Source organism: Malaclemys terrapin, chromosome 4 (genome assembly GCF_027887155.1).
Source record: "Malaclemys terrapin pileata isolate rMalTer1 chromosome 4, rMalTer1.hap1, whole genome shotgun sequence".
NCBI classification, from domain to species: Eukaryota; Metazoa; Chordata; order Testudines; family Emydidae; genus Malaclemys; species Malaclemys terrapin.
Genome location: NC_071508.1, coordinates 91,770,893 through 91,798,383, shown reverse-complemented (window position 1 = coordinate 91,798,383; position 27,491 = coordinate 91,770,893). Strand labels below are relative to the sequence as shown.

General features: G+C 45.1%; 1 protein-coding gene across 8 annotated transcripts in view; it reads left to right on the top strand.

Annotated features, from left to right (window-relative positions):
• Positions 1 to 10,832: 10,832 nt before the first annotated feature.
• MGA (MAX dimerization protein MGA) overlaps positions 10,833 to 27,491 on the top strand; it is an 85,059-nt gene continuing 68,400 nt past the window's right edge. For 6 of the 8 annotated variants that reach the window (XM_054026983.1, XM_054026982.1, XM_054026981.1 and 3 more), the window contains exons 1-2: positions 19,809 to 19,884; positions 26,053 to 27,202. In XM_054026983.1, coding sequence (XP_053882958.1) covers positions 26,139 to 27,202 — 1,064 coding nt within the window. In that variant the 5' untranslated portion in view covers positions 19,809 to 19,884; positions 26,053 to 26,138. Of the gene's footprint in view, positions 11,361 to 16,298; positions 16,608 to 19,808; positions 19,885 to 26,052; positions 27,203 to 27,491 lie in introns of those variants that run through there. The other 2 variants (XM_054026979.1, XM_054026980.1) reach the window with 2 other exon arrangements.

Here is a 27,491-nt window from a genome sequence, read left to right as displayed (position 1 = left end):
GATGGAGTGTTCATCATTGTGACTGATCAAATAACTTTCCCATACTAATCTAACTGTACTGTTTTGTCTATACAGATCGCCCACTTCTTGGTTCAACGTAGTAGAGTGCATGCTATCCAAGCCAGTTTTACCATCTGAATGCTTTAATCTGTATAATAAGTTTGTTTGAGACTAGTAGTAATAATAACAACACTGTTAACATACTTAACTCTATATATATATTTATCAAGGTTAATTGTGAAGAATATGTAATAATCTGTTGTTAGAGAGAAAACCCTGTTCTCCGTATTCATGGAATGTTCAGTCAAGGAGATTTCAATGGCATGAATATGAATTCTGCTCTCAGTTACTCTATTGCCTTCTATGGAGCTACAGGGTGTAACAGAGAGCAGAATTTGCCATTCTGTTTTGCATTAACCTTTTTGCATGCAAAGCCTAGAGAGACAGCCATATATAAACTATTAAAGGACTCATTTATAAGGTCACCACCGAAATAGACAGGGAAGGAAAAGCAGTAGTTATCAAACACATTTCACAACTGTCACTTTTTATTCTTTGCAACTTTTGCTGGTTATTTGTCTTTCAGGACGTTTGTAGAGACACAAGGTGGGTGAGGTAATATCTTTTATTGGACCATCTTCTACTGGTGAAAGAGACAAGTATTCAAGTTCCACAGAGCTCTTGTTCAGATCTTTGTGGTGCTCAAAAGTGTCTCTTTCACCCCAACTGAAGTTGGCCAAATAAAAGATATTACCTTACCCACCTTGTCTCCCTCCTATCTTGGGACCAACACGGCTACAGCAACACTACAAACAACAAAGGATGTTTTTAGAAATGTTAGTGATGATGATATGATTCCTTTGTTCCCTTTCAGTACTGTCTATTCAGTGGTCTCTTTATTTACTAATTTAACCTAATTTAGTTTCATTTCTTATAGATGTATTGACTGGAACCATCAAAAATTATCTGGTGCATTTACACAATTTTAAAACAAAATACACAATATGCTGACTAACGTCAGCTCTAAGTTAGCTCCCCAGAATACATTCACCATCACAAACTCCTCAAGCAAAAGCCTGAAGGCCTGATTCTCCACTGATATGCACCTTGTGTAGATTATCTATGTGGATTACTTACCTGCATCCTGTTACCAATAACATCTGAGCCCCTCACAATCGTTAATTTATCTCCACATCACCCCTGTGGGTGTATGATGCAAATTGCACCTGCCTGCACTTACAGTGGGAGCTGCACCAGAGTGGTGACTTGCCTGCTGGGAATTCTACCTGCAGACTGCAGATTTAAATCCCAGCCAGGGGAACGGAGATCCACCAACAAAGGACATCCAGAAGATGAGCTGAAAAAGGCACAGATTCATCCCTACACCAGCCCTAGTGCCTCTCTTATTTTGAGGCTGTAAAGGGCCACCTTAGGCCCTGGCACAGGTAATGGAAGAACTGAGGGCAAATCCACTCCGTAAATGGGCCATTGCAGAAGCACAGAATTTCTGGGTTGTAAGAATGTGCTGGCCACTGCCCCTTCTGCCTGCCCTCCTGCCCAATGCCTCCTGTGCAGGGGCTGCCTAGGGGACAGTGAAAGCACAGAACTATTACTCTGACAGAGGGGGACATGTGCTAGGGATATTTCTGACAGAAGAGGGTTATCCCAGCCCTATGGCCCCTTTGTGTACCAGTGCAGCCAGCATAAAGGGGCCATAGGACAGTGTTGAATCTTGTCTTTAAACAACCCTATCATTTATACAGGACTCCAGACCTCTTATTATTATTATTTTAAAACATGAATATTATAGAATTAAAAATATTTGCTGTAAAATAACTTTTCACAAATCTGAGAAATCAGCACACACACAAAAAAAGCATTTACAGCAATTATTTCTAGCAACAAGCCAGCAGTTTTGGACTGCAAGCAGAGGTCAGCTAGGAGCATGAAAATAATATACACTGATATGTATGTAGGCAATTTCAGTGCAAAAAGAAGCTAACAGATGCTAATATAAATACTTCTACATTATTTTACTGATAGCTCCTTCAAACTAGCTCTCCAGTGTGTCTGCTCGTTGCCTTTGGAAGAAAAGCAAAGTGTGAGGGAAATGTTTACATTTTTGCCTGTTTTGCTGTCCTTAAACAATGAAATGCTGTCTCTGTGCGCCTTTGACAAAGAAAGAGCTCACTGTGAGGGTCAGAAATATCAGGCTCTGCTGAAATTCTGGATTCTTTAGGATTCTGCCTGTAAATACAGTAGAAGTCTGTTCAACACACATCCTGGCTGCAAACAAAGACTGGCTCATCCAAATGTACCAGTCTGCATAAGGTGCTGCAGGAAGTATGTGTCACCAGAGGAACGTTCAAAGAGCCATTCTCTTGGGTTGCCACCAAAATGCCAGTAAAGTAAATTAACTGCCTCCAAGCTTCTATAAATGGGCGGCAAAGGTTTTTCTGAAAAATTACATCTACACCAACGAAGAGAGTGCTCAGAGGCAGAAGCAGCCATAACTGTAAAGAAGAGAAGCTGCCAGCCAGGCACTGTGAATGCCCCCAGTGGCATACATGTGGTATTTACAGCAAAGAGAGTTGCTAGTGGAAGAGGCATGCTGAAAGCCTGCGCAATCATTCAAGGCAATTACGATCTAGGATCTTTCAGGAGCCAGCGTTTAAAAAAAAAAAAAAAAAAAAAAAGATCCACATTTGGAGCCAGCCATTTTATGTCAGCATCTTTCACACATTACAAGACACCACCACATATAATCCTAAACAAATATTCAGATGCTTTTCATGAGTTCCTGAATGGTGGGAGGATGAGATACAGATCAAAAAATCCAGGGCAGCTGAGAAAGGAGAAGCCTGTAGCCCAGATTTTCACAGCCAAAGCCTCTCACCTACACCGATGTAATTCTACTCATTTCATTGGAGATGGATTAATATAACTGAGAGGTCACTTTGCCCTGTATCTCTTTTTTCAATAGACAAAGAGGTATGTTTGCCCATCTGTTTGTGCACCACAGCGTGAATAGGAATGTGCACAGCTCTTAGAACAGTGCTTGTCAGGGAACTGCTGGTGGTGGTGTGGAGAAGCCGAGGAAAGCTTATGTATTGCTATGTATAGAAAATAATGGTAAAGCAATTTTTAAAAAGCGGCAACACTGAGGCAGATTTAACTTAAAGGGCATCTGGTGTGAAAGCGGAATGATTGGCTTGGAATTCCTCCAGACTATGAGGCATTGAAAGTTGCTGCAATATTTTACTGGATAGGCAATTTTTCATTGTTCTCAGATTTAGCCAGTTCTCTCCATGTCACCATGGAATAATGATCTCCCTGCAGGTAACATGCCTGCAAGCAAACATGAATTTTTATAGAGCTGTGTTATTATTTATTCTGATAGGGAAGGAATGTTTCACCCACAAATGTAAGATCCATCATTTATGTTAACTAAAGGGTAGTATGATGGGATATCTGTGGTATATTATCCCTCTCTCTTGCTATTCAGACAGCAACAGAATATTTGGCTGATGCCCTTCTACTGGAAAAAGGACAGGAGATTGGGATTGGAAGGTCCTGTGGCAGTTGGGGAATGTCAGTTGGAGAACAGGGGGAAAACTAATCTGTGGGGGGAAAGCACTAAATACAACTGATAAAGGGGAAAAGACAAACCCTATGGAGATGTAAAGTGTCCCTTAGGGAATGGGGTAACTGGCAAAAAATAGGGGGCACTGCTTGGAGATTTGTTTTATTGTTGCCCCAGGGAACAGTCAGGCTTAGTCAAATAATAAGGGAGGATTGTGCCTGTCAGGGCAGGGGCAGGGAACCTTTTTTTCTATCAGGGGCCACTGACCCACAGACAAAATCATGTGCGGGCCACACACAGCCCCGCAGGGGTGTGGACACAGAGGGTCGGGGCTTCCCCTAGGCTCTGGGGTGGGGCCAGAAATGAGGGGTTCAGGGTGCAGGCGGGCGATTGGGGCGTGGGAGGGGATGAGGGCTCTGGCTGGGGGTGCAGGCTCTGGAGTGGGGCTGAGGATGAAGGGTTTGGGGTGCAGGAGGGGGCTCCAGGCTGGGGCCAAGGGGTTTGGAGTGCGGGAGTGGTCTGGGGGTTGGGGTGTGGGGTCTGGGAGGGAGTTAGGGTGTGGGAGGGGGTTCTGACCTGGGGCCAGGTGTTTGGGGTGCAGGCTCCGGCTGGGCGGCACTTACCTCAGACAGTTCCCAGTCGGTGGTGCTAAGGCAGGCTCCCTCTCTGCCGGGGCTCTGTGCTGCTCCCAGAAGCTCCTGCCATGTCCAGCTCCTAGGTTGAGGGGACGGGGGGGCTCTGCGCGGTGCATGCTGCCTGCGCCCGCAGGCATCGTCCCCGCAGCTCCCATTTGCTACAGTTCCCGGCTAATGGGAGCTGCGGAGCCAGTGCTGGCAGCGGGGGCAGTGCAGAGCTTCCCTGATCGCCCCCGCGCCTAGCGGCTGCAGGGACATATCAGTCATTTCTGGGAGCTGACCGGACTTCTAATGGCCTGGCAACCCTGTGCTTGTGGATCCAGCCCTGCCGGGGGCACCGAAGCTCAGGGCTTCCAGCCTGTGGCGTGAAGACTTGCTGGATGAAATGACGCAGTGGGTCAGATCTGGCCCGTGGGCTGTAGGTTCCCCACCCCTGTGTTAGGGACTCCCACAGCAGGAGCCCTGCTGAGCCATGCCACCACAGAGGGAGTTTCCAGAGGATTTGTGCTTCAAGTAGGCACAGTCCCTCCAGGAACAAGCCAGTACAAAGGGGCAGTGAACCCACTAATCCCCTCCCTCTTGGTAGTGCTACATGTGGTCCCCTCTGTGGGCAGCCAGCTCCACTTTTGACCAGTGTATGAGGGGCCAAGTAGTTCTGTCTCCCCTTCACCTTCTATAGGGTGGCTAGCACCACAGGGAACACTAGCTGGGGGCAATCCCTGTGCTCAGGAGAGTTCAGGAACTGCTGTTGTCCCTGACCCCCTAGGGTGGGGGGAGAGGGTCGCTTGTGAAAGGGGAAGGCTCCTTGCAACCTTTCTTCTCCTTGGGCAACCATGCTAGGCCACGTGAGTTAATTTCTACAAAAGCAGAAAAAGCTGGAGTTTATATTGGGAACCTCAAGTCGGGCAAAAGAGGATTTGCGATGTCGCAGCAATGACAGACGTCTTTCTCATGCATCACTAGTGCCTGGGACCATCTCTACCAGCTGGTCAGGGAAACCCATAGGATAAAAGAACATTGACAGCCTTGCAGACTCCCACAGGGAATGCTCTGGGGAACTATGGATTGTTGAGTCTATGAACAACACAACAAAACCCTTTTGTGTGTAAGGTAGGAACCCCAAATAGTTGTTAGTGTTCTCACGTTTGATTAATGCTGTATTAATTCTTAATGTAGTTTTGTCCTACTTTTCCCTTTACTGTGACGTGTGTACAGTACTTTGTTCAAAAAAACAGGGAATGGGACAAGAGGTCTACTTTTGTGTCCCACTGTCCTATCAACCAGCCTGGTCCCCCACCAAAACCCTTTCCATGACAACCCCACTAGTTTCCTAGCACTTTGCTTTGGAAATCTGATCAGCCTACAGAGGAAAGGTAGGTTGTGAGGGACAGGGGTGGGAATGGGCAGTGAAGGGGTTGGTGTGGGCTTTGGTACAGGCTTATTTTGGGCATCACCACGGCTTCAATCTATTTGAAGCTCAAAAGCTTGTCTCTCACCAACGGAAATATATTTTATTGGTCCAATAAAAGATATGACCTCACTCACCTTGTCTCTCCAATATCCTGGGACCAACATGGCTCCAACACTGCAAACATCAATTTATCTATAAATTTCTAGTATTGAGGTCCCCAGGACTGAATGCAGTTTTCTAGGAACCTTTTCACCAGAGCAGTATAAAGACCTTCCCTTCTGAGATGGGATTCTTCTGTCTTTACAAACCAAAACCATGTTGCCTTCTTTTGCAGCCATATTGCATTGCAAGTGCTGTCCATGATTGACCCTAGATTTCTTTCAGCTTTGCTGCTTTCCAAGCATCTCCTTCTCAATAAATATTTGTGACTTATTTTATTTCCCCTGTATGTCTTAGCTTGCATTTGTCCAACTGAAATATTTCTGTCCATAATTCTAACCTTTTTAGGTCCCTTTGTATTACTTTTCTTTTTTTTCTGGTGTTTGCAGTTCCTCCCAATTTAGTATCATCTGCAAATTTAATATATGTGCTATTTCCTCCGTTCTTCTTGATAACTAAAGAATTTGTTAAATAAAATTGGATCTAACATCTATCTCTTGTGGAATTGGGCCCCATTTACATTACAGATGCAATTGTGTCAAGCAGCTGGTTAAAACATGGTTGTCCCTTAACCTGGTTACAAACAAGGTTTCAATTTACAGTGTAGATATAGTTAAAACCTCTAAAAATTTAGCCTTCAAAACTTTCTAACCAGGCTAAAGCCCACCAAGAAGCCTCCAGGACGTCAGCCTGATTGCAAAACCCAGTGAAGGTCCAATCTGCACTATAACTTTCAACCATGTTTAGAAGTGGTTTATGTGAAAGCTCTGTTGTAGCCACATTCTCTGAAACAGTTGTTTTTCTGGTGTAGACCTGGGGAAATTTTTCTATAATGCCTATGTGATTTGGGAGCCTAAGGCCACATCTACACTACAAAATGTGGTTGATGCTGTTGCATCAGTGTACAGCTGCTAAAGTTCGTATATCACTTGGGCGCATGCATACTTGGCTGCTTGTGTCAACACTGTGCTGACACAGCAGGAGTGCTTATGTCAATATAAAGCGTGCCATGGGTGGGTAGGTATGTCAGTGTGCCATGCCACGCAATCTGGCACACCTTTGGGGAAATTTTCACAATGTGTTGTGAGATAGAAATTAATTGCTGGGAGCTAGCGGTCAAGTTCCCAGCATGGAACTTTCTCCATCCCATAATGCCAACCACAGCCCATAATTTTTGCACTTTAGAATAAAAAATCTCACAAACACGTGTGGCACTTTTCGGTGTCTGACAGAAGCATGGAGCACAAAGAGCTCTGCACTATTCTCATGAACCTGGCAAATACAGGACGCATGAATATCCTGTATTTTCAGACCCACAGGAAGTGCCACAATAACCAGGGACACGAGAATGTCTTCAAAGACAGTTTACTGAGGGACATAGCAGAAAAAAATGTCAAGGTTGCTGGTGGTATTGGAGCAGCTGCAGATGGTGGAGCACCGTGTCTAGTCCCGAGAAATGAGTAGCTGACTTGTCACATGATCACATCATAATGCAAGTTTGGGATGACAAGCAGTGGTTGCAGAACTTTTGGATGCAAAAGGCCACATACCTGGATCTGTGTGCTTGCCTCAGCCCTCCAGCACAGGGACACCAGAATGAGAGCTACACTGACAGTGGAGAATCATAGAATCATAGAATATCAGAGTTGGAAGGGACCTCAAGAGGTCATCTAGTCCAACCCCCTGCTCAAAGCAGGACCAATTCCCAGCTAAATCATCCCAGCCAGGGCTTTGTCAAGCCGGGCCTTAAAAACCTCCAAGGAAGGAGACTCCACCACCTCCCTAGGTAACACATTCCAGTGTTTCACCACCCTCCTAGTGAAATAGTTTTTCCTGATATCCAACCTGGACCTCCCCCACTGCAACTTGAGACCATTGCTCCTTGTTCTGTCATCTGCCACCACTGAGAACAGCCGAGCTCCATCCTCTTTGGAACCCCCCTTCAGGTAGTTGAAGGCTGCTATCAAATCCCCCCTCATTCTTCTCTTCTGGAGACTAAACAATCCCAGTTCCCTCAGCTTCTCCTCATAAGTCATGTGCTCCAGACCCCTAATCATTTTTGTTGCCCTCCGCTGGACTCTTTCCAATTTTTCCACATCCTTCTTGTAGTGTGGGGCCCAAAACTGGACACAGTATTCCAGATGAGGCCTCACCAATGTCGAATAAAGGGGAACGATCACGTCCCTCGATCTGCTGAAGTGAAGCAAGTGGTGGTTGCACTGTGGAAACTTGCAATGCTGGTTTGCTACCAGTCAGTGGGAAATCCACAGTGGGGGCTGTTGTTATGCAAGTGTGTAAGGCTATTGTCTCCAGCTACACAGGGTTGTGACTCTCAGCTACGTGCAGGATATAGTAGATGGATCTGCAGCAATGGGGTTCCTGAACTGAGGAGGGGCAATAGACAGCATGCATACCCCTATTGGCACCAGCCCACCTTGCTACCATGTACATCAACAGAGAGGGCTACTTTTCTACGGTTATGCGATCATTAGAGGATCACTGTGGATGCTTCACCAATATCAGTGTGGGCTGGTTAGGGAAGGTGATGGATGTTTACATCTTTAAGCACACAGGCTTGTTCACAAAGCTGTAAACAGGGATATTCTTTTCTGACTGGCAGATTACCATTGGTGATATTGAAATGGGAGAGCCCACCCTTTGCTCCTCTGGCTCATGAAGCCATACAATGGCCACCTTGACAGCATGAAGGAAAGATTCAACTACTGGCTCAGCTGGTGCAGAATGACAATTGAATGAGCTTTTGGTAGACTGAAGGGACGCTGCCAGTGTTTACTCACAAGATTAGATCTCAGTCAGAAAAATATCCCAATGGTTATAGCTAAGGCCCTACCAAATTCACGGCCATGAAAAACACGTCACTGACCATGAAATTTGGTTTCCCACTGTGGAAATTTGTGTTTTTACCCTATACTATACAGATTTCATGGGGGAGACAACATTTCTCAAATGAGGGTCCTGACCCAAGAAGGAGTTGCAGGGGAGCCGCAAGGTTATTTTAGGAGGGGTCACAGTGTTGCCCCCTTTACTTCTGTGTTGCCTTCAGAGCTGGCGGCTGGAGAGTGGCAGCTTTTGGCCAGGTGCCCAGCTGTGAAGGCAGCGCCCCACCAGCAGCAGCACAGAAGCGTGACAATACCATACCACGCCATTCTTACTTCCGCGCTGCTGCCTTCAGAGCTAGGCGGCCAGAGAATGGTGGCTGCTGATTAAGGGCCCAGTTCTGCAGGCAACAGCACAGAAGTAAGGGTGGCAACACCATACCATGCCATTCTTACTGCTGCTGATGGCAGCTCTGCCTTCAGAGCTGGGCTCCCAGCCAGCAGCCACTGCTCTCCAGCTGCCCAGCTCTGAAGGCAGTGCCACTGCCAGCAGCAGTGCAGAAGTAAGGGTTGCAGTACAGCAACCCCCCTTCAATAACTTTGCAACTCCCCCCCACAACTCCTTTTTGGGTCAGGATCCCTACAATTACACCACCTTAAAATTTCAGATTTAAATAGCTGAAATCATGAAGTTTATGATTTTTAAAACCCTTTGACCATGAAATTGACCAAAATGGACCATAAATTTGGTAGGGCCTAGTTATAACTGCATTTTGTGTCCTGCATAATATCTGTGAGGCATAGTGGGAAAAGCTACCACAAAGGTGGACAGCAGAGGTGGAGCAGTTCTCTGCTGACTTTAAACAACCAGACACAAGGGCCATTACAAGAGCTTAACATGAAGCTATGCAGTTGAGGGACGCTTTGAAAGAGCACTTTAATAGTAAGCCACAGTATGGTTCTGTGTTTGAGTATGCTCTGGGCCGGTAGGTTTGGATGCTTCTCAGAACTGTTGTGTTTGCTGTCCATTTATAAATATGGCTGGGAATTTTCTGAAACTATGAACTATGTGGTGCTTTGAGTACTGCTATGAATTCTGCAAAATTCTTTGTGAACTAATAAAGTTCTGGTTTTGGAAGATCAAATTATCTTTATTGAGTGGGAGAAAACAGTGCAGAAAATCAATGTGCAAAAAACCCCACAGGCAATGTTATACAAATTTTTAACATAAATTAGCTGGGTGAAAATTTAAAAAAAATTTAAACTAGAAAGGGAGGAAACATTTATGTCTATCTGAGGGCACAAATGTAGTCCGTTGTGGCTACACATACACTGATCTGTGAGAACCACAGTTGGTGTATGTGAAGCAGTGGCTTTCCTTGCTGTCCCCCAAACATGGAGTAGCAGGGCTACTTATGTGCACTGTGTTGCCATCTGGTATGTTGACGGGTCTAGGGAGTAGCGACCATGGACCAGAGAATTGTGGATTTTTGGACCTGTAGGTCAACAAAGGTATTTTACAAACAAACAACCCCCCCCCAACTTGTGATCATTCTGTTTCTTACTGGATATGTAACTATTGGTGTAAATGACAGAGTCATATGCAATATATAAAGTGTTTTTAAAAGTTAAGAGATTCCTCATTAATATTACATATCTGATAAATGTACGTGAGCTATAACATAAAGCTGTCCTTCTCTTGCAAAGCCCCAGCTAGTCTGCTTTGGGGCAGTCTATCCACTGCTCAGCATCAGCAGCCTGATTCCTTACTCCCTTAAACTGGTTTCTGCAATTGATAGTGGAGTCCCGGACCAGGCTGCAGATCTTCTGGAATGTTCATCCCTATGTTTTGTAACGCAGCCCCTCGAATTCAGGCGCCACAAATCTACCCGGAAGTGCCAGCCAGGGGGATGTGTCTGAGACACCAGGAGGGTTCTCTGTCATCTCCGGCTTTAGCAGGGGTGCCATGGCCGTTCCTGGGGTGCAGAGGCTGGGCTTTCCAGCGGCGGCGCTCCAGAGAAGGGCAGAGTGGGGGGTTACTATGCCAGGAAGGACTCAGGCGCGGCAAGAGACTAAGAGGGGAATGACTTGAGGCATTCAGGTACCTGGCACATGAAGACACCTGCTCAGCACGCCCGGCCCATCGGCTCAGCCCACAGCTTCGGCAGCTCCCTGCCAGCTCGTCTCACACCGAGCCTAGTCTCGCCTCCCCCTCCTCACCCGGCGGGCGACCACGTGACGGGGCTAGGCCGTTATTTGGGGCAGGGCATGCCGGGGAAGAAGAGAATCACGTGAGCCCTACAGGCAACCAATGAGGAACGAGTTCTGTCTGGCCCACGCGAGAACAGCGTGTTTCCCTCGCGCAGGGGAGGGGCAGGAAGGGCGTGGTCAAGAGAAGGAACGGAAACTACGTGAACTGGTCACACAGCCAATCAGGAGGGCGCTTGTGCGACCGTCGCGAGGCCCGCTTGCTTTGCCTGTCCGCTGGGGCCTCTCTCGCCTCAGCGCGCGCGCCAAACATCGCCTGTTCCAGGCTGCTGCCTCGCGCCGGAAGGCTCAGGTCCCACGGTGTGGGGGCGGGCCCACCAGGCGAGGGGGGGTGAGAGCACGTGACAAGGCCAACAGCCAATGAGAGAAGAGGCTGCGCGTGGCACGCGAAGGCCTCAGGAGCTGCGAGCTGGGTTCGTGGGTTGCGGTGTGACCCTGCGCCGCGTGGAGCTGGCGGCGGGAAGCAGGTAGGAACTCGGAGCGCGCGATGGGATCCGCCCGGTATTTTCGCCCCCATTTTGAAGTTTTATTCGAGGAGGTGGCGTGAGGTAGGGATGTCACGTGAGCTGAGCGGCCCAATCACACGGGATCGCTCTCCCCTGCGCCTGCCAGCGGCGGCTCGGCCTCCCATTCTCAGGGGCGCCTTTGAGGCGAGAGCGAGGTGGGCTACTCCCCGGGCGGTGGTAGGGGGCGCGGTGAGGAAGTTGCGGTTCCCGCGCAGGTTGGGCCCCTCCTCAGCCCCCGGGAAACGGCTACCGCGAGCACGCGAACAGCAGGCGCAGGGCGGGGCGTGAGAGCGATCACGTGACCGAGCCCCGTTGCGGGGGGGCGGAAGGGAGATAGGGACAGAGTCGAGACACTATAGCCACACCGCCGCCGGCTGCATCCGGGCACCGACGCGGGGAGCGCGGCCTGACCTAGCCCCGCTCCGGGAGGCGGCTGCCATTCTCCGCTGGCTGCGCGAGGAGCTATCGCCCCTTCAGTGATCCTAAGCGCGCGGGGGAGTCTGAAGGGAAGGGGCTTTGCTGCGGCGAGGCTGGCCCCTCGCCAGGAGCTGCCCTGCTGCTGTCGATGTCCCCGTCGAGCAGATGGGACCCCGAGTTTACAGCCTTCCCGAGAAGCGCAGGGCGCCCTGCTCCGCACGGACTGGGTGGCTGAGGGAGTGAGAAGCACTGAGGCTCCACCTCCACGGGGTTCGGGGCTGCGGATGAGAGGGGCGGGTCGAAGAGCTAGGGAGCTTCGGGCTTCAGATCAGTCCCTTTGGCTTATCTCGGTCACAATCTGAGCTATACAGCTCTCCCTGGGCCTCCGGTGTTGCTGGAGCCCTAACAGGTGAAACCACAGCAGTGTGTCAATGTGCAAAGCCTCCACTGTCAACGGTGAACGCCTTCCTCAGAAGTCTGTCCTGAAGATCACAGCGCTGCCATGCCCCTACCGCAAACTGAAACCACACACACACACGTCAGGAAGCAAGAACATCTCTAGTCTCAGGCATAACAGGGCCACATCTCCTCTTGTAGGTTGTATGTGGCATCCTGTATGTAACCGGACTCTCAATTAGATGGTGATTCTTGCGCTTTTCATCTGTGTTGCTGAAACACTTTTCTTCTGACATTTATTGTTGAGCTATAGCCACTCTTTCCATCCTTTTGTTACATGGATTTTTTTTTACCTTGCATATTCTATTTAGTACTTTGCAGCTCTGTGTGCCACACATTCTAGTATATTCTTTGCTCCTTTATTTTCATAGGTTAGGTTATGGCAGCGTAAAGTGCAGAATATTTTGATATATTTCAAAAATCTAATTTCAGATTGTGAGAGTGCACCCTTGGATGTACAGTCCTGATCAGAGATATTTCATGAATTTTGTCTCCCTTGGGCATTATGATATACTTTCCTATTGGGAATTATTAGAAGCAATACTTACTAGCAGTGTTACCAGTATTCAGTGTATCAGACTCCACTGTTCATGTGAGCCCTACGATGTTTGGGGTGGGGAGGGAGAATGGCAAGGCGATCCAGGTTCTGTAGTTGACAGTGAGGATCCAAAGTTGGTAGAGCATTATTGGACCTATGCTGTGGGATAAAATCCAACAAAGGGGATTTTTCTTTCAGAACGTGATTAGTGATTGGAATTCTCAGTCTCAGAGGTATTGGCACATTCGTCCTTATTAGGGTTCCTAGAGAAGGTGGATGGGACTAGATATTAAACCACTGTGACTTTTTTTTAAGACGTGTTCTGGGTTAAATTGATAGATTTGGGGTTGAAGGGTGGGTGTTGTTTTTATTTATTTATTTATTTATTTATTTTTGCTATGTGACTGTTAGAATCTGGCCATGATGGGGGGTGCTCTTCCATTTTCCAATAAATTGGAAAATTAGAGCGGGACAATCTGCTACAGTCATATGATGTATCCCAAACAATTATATTCATGTGGATTTTTTTTTTAAATTGCAGTCCTTTCCATTTTCTTTATTTCTGTGAGTTGAGGAAGGGGTAGCAATGGGATGGGAATAAGAAGGATGATGGAGGTTTGGGATAAGAAGAAAGTAGCAAGAGGGATAATAGGAGGGAATAATCTGAAAAGGAACAGAGACGAAAAAGAGGGTGCAGAAAATCGGGTAGATACATGAAAGTGACCTAAATAAAATTGTGTCCACTAGAAAAGTATCATTTGTTCATCACAAGAACCACTACTTCCAGAAAAGCCCATGTTGGAAATGGGAGGGCTAGAGAAGTAGGGAAAGGATTACTAACCTAATTTGAGTTAAGAATACGACAGAAGGTAGGAGAGCATGTCCCTTATAAAATGTTACCTTTTTTTTTTTAAGGTGGTGGAATACTGTCCCACTTTGACACGCTTTTATAGTATTAATATCTTTTTCTTTCTGTAACACTTTCCATCCAATGATCTCAAAATGCTTTGCAAACATTACACCTCATTATCTCAAGTTTAAGATGAGAAAACAGGCATGGAAATAAAGTTATTTGCCTAAGGTTATGCATAATAAGTCTGTGACAGAGACGGAAATAGAATCCAGATCTCCTGACTTGGTGCACTAGTCAAAAGACCATCCTTCCCATTTTTCTCACCCCTTAAAAAGTCAGGGCAACTCTCCCTCCAGCTAAAAAGTGGTGGCCATAGGGCCTGTCTATATGGTTTATTTAGTTGGCTCAAGGTGGTTGCTAGACATTAACAACCTGGAGAGAGAATACTTGGTTCTGAATTCAAATGAGCCTCCTCCCTTGTCTGTGTCTTATTTCCTCACTTGTTTTTGTTGTTGTCTCTCTTTCACTCCTGGCTTATTCTCTCAGTTTCATTTATGCCTCTGGGTGAGTGCCCCCTGCAGAGAACTCCTGCACATAGTACATTTTTGGTGATGCTTGTAATAGAGTGAAACTGATGAGAACTGCATGATTCTTGTCTGTTTCATTTTCCTTCTGCCACAGTTGCTGTGACAGGAAGCACAACATGACTTTTCCCTGCTTTATAACCCTGTTCTATAACTTTCAGAATGGAGAGGGTAAGGAGTGGTTAAAAATATAGCAGGCTTATGGTGACCCTCTGAATAGAGCGTGTATGAATGACTTTATGATAACATTTGCTGAAAATAATACATTGATACATCTTTTAAAAAATACAATTAAAAGAACATTCTATTTATCTATATACTTAAAAATAATCACCACTGTTTTGAGTGAAAACTAACTTCTTACAATTTTTTCCACTTGTTTGTGCACACTGGTTGTTGTAAGCCCTAATCCTGCAATGCCCAGGTAGATAGCTGAACTGCTGTGGGGCTTTGTGCAGGTATGCCTGCACATGGTAAATTGAAGGATCGGGGTTATAGAGTGGTTTATTATTTTTAAAGAGAGGACTGCATGGCTCAGAGTACAAAGCCTTGTCATATCTAGGTCAGTATACAGATAATGCTTGAATTGGTAGAGACTGAAAGATATTACTTATCAGACCACTAAATGGAAGTGAGTGTGAAATAAGTTGGTGAGTTCATTTTAGTCTCCATTAGACAGGTGTCCACAAATCCATCACAACAGTAAGCACTACTACTGATCTGTAAGTAGCGGAGAAATATTTAACGAGCATGGAGACTACACTACTTTCTTAGAGAGTTGGTCCTTCCATTATAGGGTTGAAGTAAAATAACAGGGCAGCATGAGACAGTTTAAATTGCCACTGCCATATTGTAGTTGGTTTGAGGCTACAAAGATGATTTTTCACTTCAAGGCAATTAATCTCATACTTTTAAGTTAATTTAGGACTGGTGAAAAATTACTCTTTTCTTTTTTTCTTCCCCTGAAAAATCCCTGTTAGTACACAGCAAGAGTGAAGGACTTGGGTTTTCTCCTGCCAAACCCACTGACCCTTCCCTCTAAATTGCTTTTCTGTACAGTTGATTACACAATTATAACTTCTATATAAAATATTTTCTGAAACCTCTTGCTTGCCTAAAAGACTTTCTAGTTAATTTAGATTTAAATTACACCTTTTGCAGTTACATTAATTTGATTGAGTTTCAGAGTAACAGCCGTGTTAGTCTGTATCCGCAAAAAGAAGAACAGGAGTACTTGTGGCACCTTAGAGACTAACAAATTTATTAGAGCATAAGCTTTCGGATATATGCATCCGAAGAAGTGGGCTGTAGTCCACGAAAGCTTATGCTCTAATAAATTTGTTAGTCTCTAAGGTGCCACAAGTACTCCTGTTCTTCTTTTTGATTGAGTTTATAATCTGGTGATTTCCTGCTCTAGTTTCTATACAATAATCAGTTACTTATGCCAGTTTCTGATATGATTCACCAGATAACGATGATAGGCCAAAATGTGCGCTAAGTTACGCCTTTATAACCCTGTCAAAGTTGATGTGGCTTCATGAACATAACCAAAGGATGAATTTAGATCAGTTTATGTTGCAAATATAATATCTCCAAACAGTGAATATAGAATGTGTTATTTACTCCTTCACATAACACATGAACCGTGGGTCACTGAATTAAATTAATAGGCAGCACATTTAAAACAAACAAAAATAAGTACTTCTTTACACAACGCATAGTCAACCTGTGGAACTCATTGTCAGGGGATGTTGTGAAGGCCAAAACCATAACAGTCAAAAAAGAACTAGATGAGTTCATAGAGGATAGGTCCATCAATGGCTATTAGCCAAGATGGTCAGGGATGCAACCCCATGCTCTGTGTCCCTAGCTTATGTTTGCCAAAAGTTCCAGTGGACGACCAGATGGATCACTCGATGATTGCCTGTTCCATTCATTCCCTTTGAAACACCTTGCATTAGCCACTGTTGGAAGACAGGATACTGCTCTAGATGGACAATTGGTCTTGACCCAGTATGGCCATTCTGATATGTTGTTAATATATCTGGATTCCAAAGGTGACAAATTTACTTGCAATACATTGTTTGTTGTTACAGGTTCTCCAAAGTGGCAACAGATTATCTGACCCAAATAGCTACATTAGTTAATTTTTTTTTTTGTGTGTGCTTATATACCCTGTTTCCCCGAAAATAAGACAGTGTCTTATATTAATTTTTGCTCCCAAAGATGCGCTAGGTCTTATTTTCAGGGGATGTCTTATTTTTCAGAAATGAAAAATGCCTTATTATCGGTGGATGCCTTATTATCGGGGAGGTCTTATTATCGGGGGGATGCCTTATATTACAACGAGAGGCAAAACTGTAAGTAGGCCTTATTTTCGGAGGATGTCTTATTTTCGGGGAAACAGGGTAGGATGGAACACTCTTAGTTCTTGTCTGCATTAAAGAGCTCAATATACTGTAATGTACCTCAGATCCACTTTGAATTCACACAGGAGTGCTTCATTTGATTATCAGCCAGTACTGCAGTGTGGATTGCCAACTAAGACTCCAGTCCATGCTCTTCTTTTTGCATTAAAGGCTTCTTTTCTATATAAAGAAACGTGATTTTCCTCCAATTCTAACTTTTGAGGTCATGCTTTATAAGTATGGCACAGTAGGTCATGTACTACATTAAGGGCTTGTTTTGTTTAATAAGAAATTATGTAGTGTTTTGTTTTTAATTAAACTTCAATTACCATCTTAATGCAGCTTGACACAAATTATGAGCACAAAGTTAATTAGCAAATAAGCAATATATAATTTGCCATTTTTAATATACTAATGCACAATTAATAAAAATCAGAAAATATTAAAGCTATATAATTGTTTAAATAAATGTATGTAGTTATAGTGTACCCTCCTAGGTAGCAAAAAGATGTACCCAATCTAGTGTAAAGGCTCTATTTAGTTGTAAATCAACATGTTTAAATGGTTCTATTAACCAATGAGAAGACACTTTTCTTTAGCAGATAACTGAAGAACAAATGGAAAAGTTGATCAAAATCCATGATTTAAATGAATGATTTACAACTAAATAGAGCCTTTGTACTAGATTGGGTACATCTTTTTGCTATCTAGGAGGGTACACTATAACGGCATACATTTATTTAAACAATTACGTAGCTTCAGAGAAAATGGGAGAATAAACACAAGGAAGAAAACAATAAAGAGGAAAACAAGTAAAGAACAAAAGAATGCAAAAGAATCAAAATCAAGAGGAGGCATGCAGGACTCTTAACTCAGTGATAGGTTTTAAACTTATATATGGTTTAAATAAATGTCTTATACATTAAGGCTACTGGAATACTTGCTTGACTTTCCAGTTTTCCGTCCTACTTCCACTTGATATTTGGAAAACAACCACTGATGCATTTCACTGCTTACTAGATGAAAATGGTCTTCTGTGCAAAGAAGTTCTAGTAACTTCTAAGAATATTATTTGAAGCCTTTCCAAAGATGGTGGAACCAGATCCATGCTAAATACATATCAGCAGCCCCTTGTGATTTGCATGATTCTTGTAATGTTAGAACAAACAAACAGAAAACCCAGCGTATTTTTCTGGTGAAGATATGTTAGTAATTTAGTATTGTAGAACAAGGGGGCTCCGTTTTAATAGTAGAACCAGTATTTCACATTGACTTTTGCAGTGATGTTAGGTACTTAAACAGTTCTTTTGTACAGTGGTGATAGATTTAATCTTCTGTCTGCTGTCTCCTAGCATTTTACTTTCAAGTCTTACTTTACCGTTCCTGGCTTTTTGATCTAAAAGAGCAAAGGAGAAATATTTTGTCTGCTCTGGAGAGAATGATAGACTATCCATGTTTTTAAATCTGATGCATATGTGTCTGTTGTGCCTGAAAAAAATGGATTGGTTTATGCAGTTTCTTTATTCTGTGATGCTCTTGGAATCCAAACTGAGAGATTGTCCCAAATGCATGTGAATAAGCTTCTGTTGCCTAGAAACAGTCATGGGAGGGCTGGCCTTCCCTAATGTTACATTAGGCCTGCTAACTCTCAGTATTGAAAATTGGATTTCAGTGGCAAAAGGAAAATAATGCTAACAAAACTGAAATAGATGCTTTGATAACATTACTTGTTATGATTAGTCATTTATTCAACTCAGATTTCTAAGTTGCTGGTGCTTTGGTAGCTTGACATTGAACTATCAGTTAGGTTCCCTTGACTTTTTTTGGGGGGGGGGGGGGGCACCCTATAATAAATAACCCTGTTTTTCCCAAGCTATGAGCATAGTGTTTTTAAGGTTAAATGACCAGGTTGATGCTCCTTTTTTTCTAGGGCTGTTCAAATTATATCTGCAAACCTGCAAATCAAAATATATCAAGGTGTATTTTATTAACCCCCGCTTTTAATGCTAAGAATTTTTTTCAGACATTAAACAGGTTTTCACCTATTAGAATTCTCCTTTGCTGGGAGTACTTGGCTTGTTCTTGATCACAAAATTTGATATTGGTTTCTTCTAGATGCCCAAGCACCTCCACCCTGGAGGGGGCCTAGGAGAATTTTTAGATACATAATATAAGGAATTGTGACTGGAATTTTAATGCCTACAGTGTGTAATGTGCAATTGTGCATCCTGCAAATACAAATAGAATACAAAAGTAGACATTGTGAGAAGCAATATTTGCCATCAGATTAGTAGTTAACCACTAATGATTTTTAGTTTAAAACATGCTTTACAGGATCTTTATTAGAAAAGAATGCTCTTGGACATGCAGCCAGGGCTATGCTGGTTCCTTGCCCCTTTTTAAATATACTTTGTAAGAGAAGTGATCCCTAGAAGAAATGTGGTGTTGGAGGGCCATACAAAACAGCCTAACACAAATTTGTATTGACCTGTAGAGGAGCAGTGTTTCAATACACACGGAAGGGCAGATCTTGCAGTGCTTGATGGTTGGCTGTGGCATGTTTGCCTGACTTCACAGTCGTTCTGTGGCAGTAGATGCTCAGGAGACGAGTAGGGCGCCCAGCGGGCTAAGCTCTACAAGGGACACAGTCGGAGTTTGACTGCCCCGGAGGCTTAGACCCTGTGTATGGGGAGGGGCCAGCGCTTGTGTAAACCTAGCAGAGCCCCGTTTGCAGAGGCAGCCCGTGGGCGCGGCCCCTCGCTGTCGGAGCGCGCCTAGGGGTCGAGGGAGCCGACCTACGGCCGCTCTCTGCTGGGGCGAGCAGCGAGCTCCGAGGCCTCGAGTGAGCGCGATGACTCCAGCAGCAGGGGTGGCGGACAGTGCCGCTGCGGTGGGGACCGGAGCCGGCCGGGGCTTCGATGGTAGCGTCTCCCCGGGGACGGCGCAGCGCGTGCGGGGACCGCACAGCTGCTTCTCTTCGAGAATCTTCCCCTTTCCTCGTCTGTGGGCGGGGTAGGCCCGGGCCCAATGTCGGGGGGGGGACCCCGACCCTAGCACGTGACAGATGGGCGGCCAGGCGGGAGGGAGGGGGAGTGCGAGCCACCAGTGCGCCTGCGCGCAGTGCAGCGTCGTGACGTCATGCGGGTGCGCACGCACGTTCCCCCCAGCTGGTGGACACACGGTCCGTGTGAAGAGAAGGGAGGGGGGAGCCCTCTCTCCCCGGCGCACGGTAACTGCGGGGAACGGGCGGGGGTGGGGGTGCCAGGACCGGGACTGCCAGGCCCCGCCTTGGAGGTGGCGTGCGCAGGTCCGCGTGCCTCTCATGCGCCTCCTGCTGGCCGCGTCAGCTGCGAAAATTAACACCAGGCACCGCCACGAGGCTGCAGGGCCCGTGCGCGGGCATCTCCCCGAGACCCCAGTGACAGCGCGAAGCGCCAGCCCTGTGCTGTAGCCGGCACGTGGCGCAGCTCCTCGCACCGTAGCCCCTTTGGTGCGACCCGGGCGGGAGGCGCCTTCGAGTGACTGGGGGCGGGCCAGGCCCTGCGCGCTAGCAGCGGGCCTGGCCCTAGCTGCCCGCTCGGCCCACTGCTGCGGCCTGAGCTGTAGCGCAGCGCGATGCGCCTCCCACCCTGTGGCCTCCCCCCGCCCCGTGGGCAGGGCCTCCTGGCCCGGCTGATGACGGGGTCAATCGGCGGCGGCTGCAGGGGTCGGCGCGGGGTGTCTGCCGGGCTCCGCTTGTGCGCTGGGCTCGAGTGAGGCGGAGTTTACGGGGCTTCCCCGTCCCGAAAAAAAACCCGGGCTAGGGCCGCTGCTCCTTCACTGGCCGCGGCGACTCTTGGTAGAAGCCGATGAGCGCCCGCCCGCTGGGGAACCCAGCCTCGTCGCCCCGAGGCCTCCCGGCATCCAATCTCTGCCCCAGAAAGCAGCGTCTGCTCAACCGGCTCCCGCCCGAGAAGCCACCTGCTCCCGCCGAGCTCCGTGCGGGGCCGGCACCTGCTGCGCCAGTCCTGCCAGCCGGGGGCTCGCAGAGCGAGGTGCTGCCGAGTGTGCCGGGCTGCAGCGCGGCGCCGCCCGATACAGCCACCCTGCGGCAGCCAGCCACAAGTGTTCCCGCTGACTTCAACAGCAGCGCTCTGCGCACATCTCCTGCTGTCATTGGGCTCATCTCCCTGGCTCTCATTGGCAGTTGGAGATAAATAGTCTCAGCTCCTGCCATTACTGGGCCTGTGACGTCCAGCTCGTTGCCAGTCTCCCACTGTCATTTGCTTTTGTGGACACTGGGAGAGATTTGTGATTGAGCATGCAGATGAAATGCACAGTATTATTATGAATGTGTCCTGTGAATGTGCATGTGAGAAGTGTCCTAAAACAGTGGCATGGTTTGAACATGTGTACAATGTGCATATATAAGGAATTCTGGATCCTAGCACCTGTTGTCTGTAGATTAGTAAATTATTTATTTGGCATGTGAATTTCAAATATGTGGCCTTAAGACTTTGCACTTCTCTAGTATCTTCTGGATAAGAATCTTAACCCAGTTTACAGCGGCCCCTATCCTTTTTTGTCTGTTCACGGGGTCAGCCTTCACAGATCTTATTGCCAAGTTTTCACAACACAACTGCCCAAAACTTGAAAAGCAATTTAGTTTTTGTTATTCAAGCCCCAGAAAGGATCTGGAAATTTTTTAATGTGTGCAAAACTCCTATACTATCCATTCTTCACCCCCACGTACCTTCAAAAACCCAATATAAACCACAGGAACTTGAAACTTAAGTATCTGAAAACATACCAGGATGAAAATGTATCCTCAAACTTAAATGTAACTTTGTTACTACTTCATGCTAACACTCACGAATACAACAAACTTCTTTTATGAAAGGAGAATATGAACAGTTTGGGGTTAACTGTCTTTTTTTCAAGCTCTTCTTCTTCATGTGATCAGCATGGGCATGCTGGTGATCCATGAAAAGTCTGGGCACCTTGCAGTTTGGGAAATTACACCATACATAAAATCTCCTGTTTTCATTTTAGTAGATTGTGTAGGAGAAATGGAAATTATAGTCCAGTAGTACAGCAATTTAGCTTGTGTATATAATTAACTAAATATATATGGGTGGAGAGGGGGAGATGAGAATAGTTTTGAATATTTTCTGATAAATATGAATAACACATGTTGGAAGTAGTACATTTAGTTCTCTCTCTTAGTTTCATTGGAACTTATTTTTTTGTAGCTCGTTAATCCCTTTTGGAAACACAGGCACCGCCATCCCTATTAATGAGAAATTTCTCATTATATTGCATATGGGGAAATCTTGTTCCTCCTCGTACAAGTTCATCAGTCTTCAAAAACAGTGGAATTCATGCAATTTCATGCACCTACTCAGGATTGAGGTCAGCTGCTGGTTATTCTTGCAGGGAGACTGCGTCCCTGCATTCATTGGAGCAGGGTTTGTTGAAGAGTCAGGACACACTGAGTTGCTCTGAATTATAAAGCTCCACTAGCAGAAACACCAGGAGTTGATCTGTTATATGGAAAGATATAACTTAATCACTTTTCTGACCTTTGCCACCCTTGAAATCAGATCATAAACAACAGTTATCGGTGTTATACCAGTTAAAGAAACTGCTCTGAAATAGTTAATTCATATAAAGTATGTTTGGATTTGGGGCAAGTATCTGGCAGAGACATCACTTTCCCCAAGTGACCTAGTGCTAGTGACCTCAACTCCACTTCCTTGTTCTGGTTCCTTCAGACTATGCATGTACATAATGAATGAAGTTTGTGTTAGTATTGTATTTTACCACACTACATTTCTTACATATTTAATATAAGGGTGAAAAACCCTGATATTTAGTGTGGACTATGAAAGTTGCAAATATATTCTCCAGAATATGAAAAGCAAATGAGCTGAACTAAAAGTAAAGGAATGACACCATATCAAGATGAAGTTCGGGTTTTGTTCCTTAATAATGTTTAAAAAACTCCATTGGTATCTACAAAGTGATGATAGGGTGGAATTGACCATACAATTTGACAAGCTCACTTGTGGATTTTCAATTTAAAAAAAAAAATAATCTTTTTTTAAAATGATACAACATTTGCGTAGTGGGGGAGTAGAAAGACCTTGAATATGCAGATAGGGTCTCTTTGCATATATATATAAAACTGTGGGAGTAATTACAGCAGGATGGGGCTCCTTAATTTCATTATTTGCATAACTAGCTCATAATCTTACAGTGACAATATTATAGGCAGAACTGATAGCACTGCCTTATGGTTGAGGTTGCCTGACACTTGCCACCATAAGACCCCTGTTTTTAGTTGCTTGTAACTTTGCCACTCTTTAATAGTTTTGGCTGAAAATTTCCTTGCTGGTTGCCTGCTTTGACTGAATTTTTGTGGAAGGTTTCAGCGAAAATGGTTCTGCCATTGAATGAGATTGGGGAAAATGTTGGGGTTTTGCCCATGCTTTTTTTTTAATCTTTTGTTGAGAAGACCTAACACACATCTCTCTGCTTTGGAGCAGAGACTTGAGGTTTGGCCATGGCTTGCCTTTGTGGAGGGATGTACCTTTTCCTGTTTTTGTGTGGAAAAATATCCAAATTTGGCAAAGTTATAACCCTCCCCAATCTCAGTTTGCATATACTTAATAGTTTCAGGAAGAAGTTTAAAATTTAGTCAGCAGAAAAGACAGAAACAGCTGAGAAGCAAGGACATAGTTTCTGTCAATACATGATAACTTAGCTCAATTTATCGGTAAGAAAGAACAATGCTGACCACCCTCAAGGCCCCTGGATATCTGTAAGCACTCATCCCTACCCCTGCCCACCCCATCCACCCCTCACCCCACCTCTTTGCCCTGAAAGTAGTCACAAATAATTGATGTAATCAGGATGGGTCTGTATGTATGTATTGTTCCTACTGTTATCTTTGTTAAAAGTTCTCTTTTTCTTCGTAACAGTGTCTGCCTCTATGTACAAATAAATGCAAATAAATTCATAAAAAAATGTATATAACTGGCCACTATGGCACCATATTTTTAAAGCTGCTTGTCAGTCTTCCCGGTACCATAAATAAACTCCTTTCAGTATTGTCTGTGCTTGCCTAATTCTTGGGGAAAATAATCTTTTTGCCTAACAATAGCAACATACTAGAGTTTGGCAGCTACATTCTCTGAAGATTCTGTTTACACTAAGGCTAGGTCTACACTACCCGCCTGAATCGGTGGGTAGAAATCAATCTCTTGGGGATCGAATTATCGCGTCTCGTCGGGACGTGACAGTCGATCCCCAAATCGACGCTCTTACTCCACCAGCAGAGGTGGGAGTAAGCGCCGTCGACGGGGAGGTCGATTTTGCTGCCGTCCTCACAGCAGGGTAAGTTGGCTCCGATACGTCGAATTCAGCTACGCTATTTGCGTAGCTGAATTTGCGTATCTTTTAAATCGACACCCCCACCCCCCCCACCCCACCCCACCCCCGTAGTGAAGACCTGCCCTTAGTGTACTCCTGGCTGCTGTGGACTTCTGTGGCAACGGGCGCTAAGTGAGAGTAGGTAGACTCGTTCTCTCAGTATCCTTTTTGCTGGAACTCAGGCTTTCATCTTGACTTGAAAAGAAGAGGGGGGAGTATCTGAACCAACAGGGCAGAGGGAGTAGATTGAGCTGGGAGTTAGTGAAGAGGGGAGAATGAGATCAGACAAGGAGCTGAGGAGAGGGAAGCAAAAGGACAGAGCAAGAAGGGCTCAAGTGTGGATCATCAGGGAAGAAGGATCTGTCACCACTAGGCCAAACTCTCCCTCAGAACCTAGGAATGAAACCCAAGATTCCTGTCATTCACAATTCCTCTATCGTCTTCAAATATCTGTGCAACACACTGGCAAAGTGTGTCTCATCCCCCTTTAGTGGCTGTTCTACCCAGAGGATGTTAACTTACTGTTGTTATCTGTTCACCACTAGTGGCAGAGGTCTGTGTGGTGAATCTAAATGTTCCCAACTGGCTGCTAATCCATGTGTGGGAGTCAGTATGATTCTACATAACGATATTTCTTTTCTGGTTTTTTTTTTTTTTTTTTTTTTTTTTTTTTTGCTTTTTTTAAAATCTTAGTTTTTTGTGTGTAATTTCCTATGTTAAAAGAACATTAATGTTGCAAGATCAAGCACTCGGAGATTAGGAAATGTCAGGTTTAAGGTTGCCTGTGTGATCTTAATTTGCCCCCTTTGTGCATATGCATTATGGTACAATCTTTAGTTACATGAACAAATAGTATTTTTTTTTTTTTATATAGGATGCTACCTCATTCGGTGCACAAGATAGATGTTGCTCGCTTAATGAGTAGATACCCAATGTTTTGTTTTATCCTTATTGTCAGTATATGGATCCATGCTTTATTTACTGCACGCTATTCTAATTCCACAATCTTGAGTCATCATTAATTCTGACACAACGATGTCTTATTGACTGCACACTTTTCCAACCCTGCTCTGAAGACCAAATTTTTTATTTTCTCATTGGCTTTTCTGTGGCACTTATCACAGTAGTATATGATTTCACAAACAATGAATTTATCTTCAGAATACTCTTGTGAGGTGAGGGATGATATTATCCCCACTTTGCAGATGAAGAACTGAGGCACACAGAGAGTAAGATCTAAAGTGTCTACTAATTTTGGATGGTCAATTTGAGACGATTAGAGCCTGATATTTGAGAATAGTTAGCACTAAAACCACTTTATATAGTCAAAGTACCTCTCCCATTGACTTCAGTTGCAGCTCAGCACTTCTGCAAATCAGACAGAACAGGGACTCACATTGAGCTCCTAGAAAAGGAGAAACATAGTGACCATCCTTGAAAAGTCTGATTTAAATTACCTGTCCAGAATTACATAGGAGCTCTCTTGTAGAGGCCGGCATAGAATCCCCTTCTCTCCAGAGTAGCTTTCAACTATCTTTACCAAGAGACCATTCTTTTTCTTCCTGCAATTTCCTGCATCATTCACTACACATATTTCAACTTCTGCAAGAAACTGAGGCCAGGGTCTTACAGACAACTGTCTCCTTCACTGCATAACCCTGATTCATCCCAGGAGTACAGTCCATCCTGTGCATTGCATGAGACTTTGGGTCCTGTAGAAAAAAAATAGTGTGTGATCATGTAATTAACAGCGTACATGTGCAAAAGAGGAGCAAATTAGTTTCCCATGCAACATTAATTCTGACATTTCCTAACTTTAAGTGCTTGACTTTGCAACCTTCATGTCCTTTTAATGTAGTTTTGTGTGTGTAAATATACTATACAAAATGTTTCTGTAGTGACCCAGTTCCTTCAAGTAAAGGGAGGAGTATATTGGTATATTGCATTTGATTAGTGCTAACTGGGTCTACTTGTTTGTTTCCAGGATGGTGAACACAGGGGAAAGGCTCTCAGAACCGTTTCAAATTTGCAGTTAATTTGAAAGAATTTACAGAAGTGCCCATTATCATCATGGAGAAACAACAAATTGTGTTGGGTAACCGGGACAGTGGGACAGTGTCTGGTGCAGCACCTGCTTTTTTTGTCATCCTGAAACAGCAGCAGGGAAATGGTAAAGCTGATCAAGGAATTCTAGTAGCAAACCGGGATGCCTGTACTCTCACCAGTAGTGTGTCAACTCCAGTAAAATCCAAAGTAAAGACTTGCCTTCCAGCTGATTGTACCTCAGGTAGCATCACTGTCACCCTGGACAACAACAGTATGTGGAATGAGTTCTACCATCGCAGCACAGAGATGATTCTGACCAAACAGGGGAGGCGTATGTTCCCATACTGCCGGTACTGGATTACAGGCCTAGATTCCAATCTGAAATACATCCTAGTCATGGATATCTCTCCTGTGGACAATCACCGCTATAAATGGAATGGTCGTTGGTGGGAGCCTAGTGGGAAGGCAGAACCCCATGTTCTGGGACGGGTATTTATTCATCCAGAATCACCCTCCACTGGTCAGTACTGGATGCACCAGCCAGTATCCTTCTACAAACTCAAGCTTACCAACAATACTCTGGACCAAGAAGGTCATATCATATTGCATTCTATGCACCGCTATCTGCCACGGCTTCACCTGGTACCTGCAGACAAAGCCACAGAGGTTATCCAGCTGAATGGTCCTGATGTACACACCTTCACCTTCCCACAGACAGAGTTCTTTGCAGTGACAGCCTATCAGAACATCCAGATTACCCAGCTAAAGATAGATTACAACCCTTTTGCTAAAGGATTCAGAGATGATGGACTGAACAGTAGACCTCCGCGTGATGTGAAGCAAAATAGTAGCTCAGAGCATGAAGGAGGTAGTGTTTCCAGCTCTCCCAGCAATCGTGGCCGACATACTGAAACCGATGGATTAGAGTCACAGCAGAGAGATCTAGATTCTTCATTTAGTGGTCAGAATCCGTCAGACATTGATTTGGAGAAAGAATCCTTTAATGCAGAACGGGACTTCCTGGATTTCCTGGATGCAGACCTGCCTCTTAGTGATATGCCCAGGTTAAAACAAGAGGTATCTGAAAGGTAGGAGTACATTTCATTTTTTGTCTAGTGGGGGCTGGGTTGGGCTGGACTCCTAGTAAAATGTCAAATGATGTGTTTTTTGGCAGTGGGGGTGGGAGGGAAGATGGTTTTACAACCAGAGTTTGGTTGAACTGATGTTCCAGAACATTTTGCGTTTACAGAAGGTCTTTTTTCTCATACATGGGCATCAGTTGATCTGGAGATTTCATCTTCGTTCTGCTGGACTGCTGTAGTACTGCACTCTGACTCATGTACTGTGACTGCTTGAGAGAGAAGCTGTGGGATCACT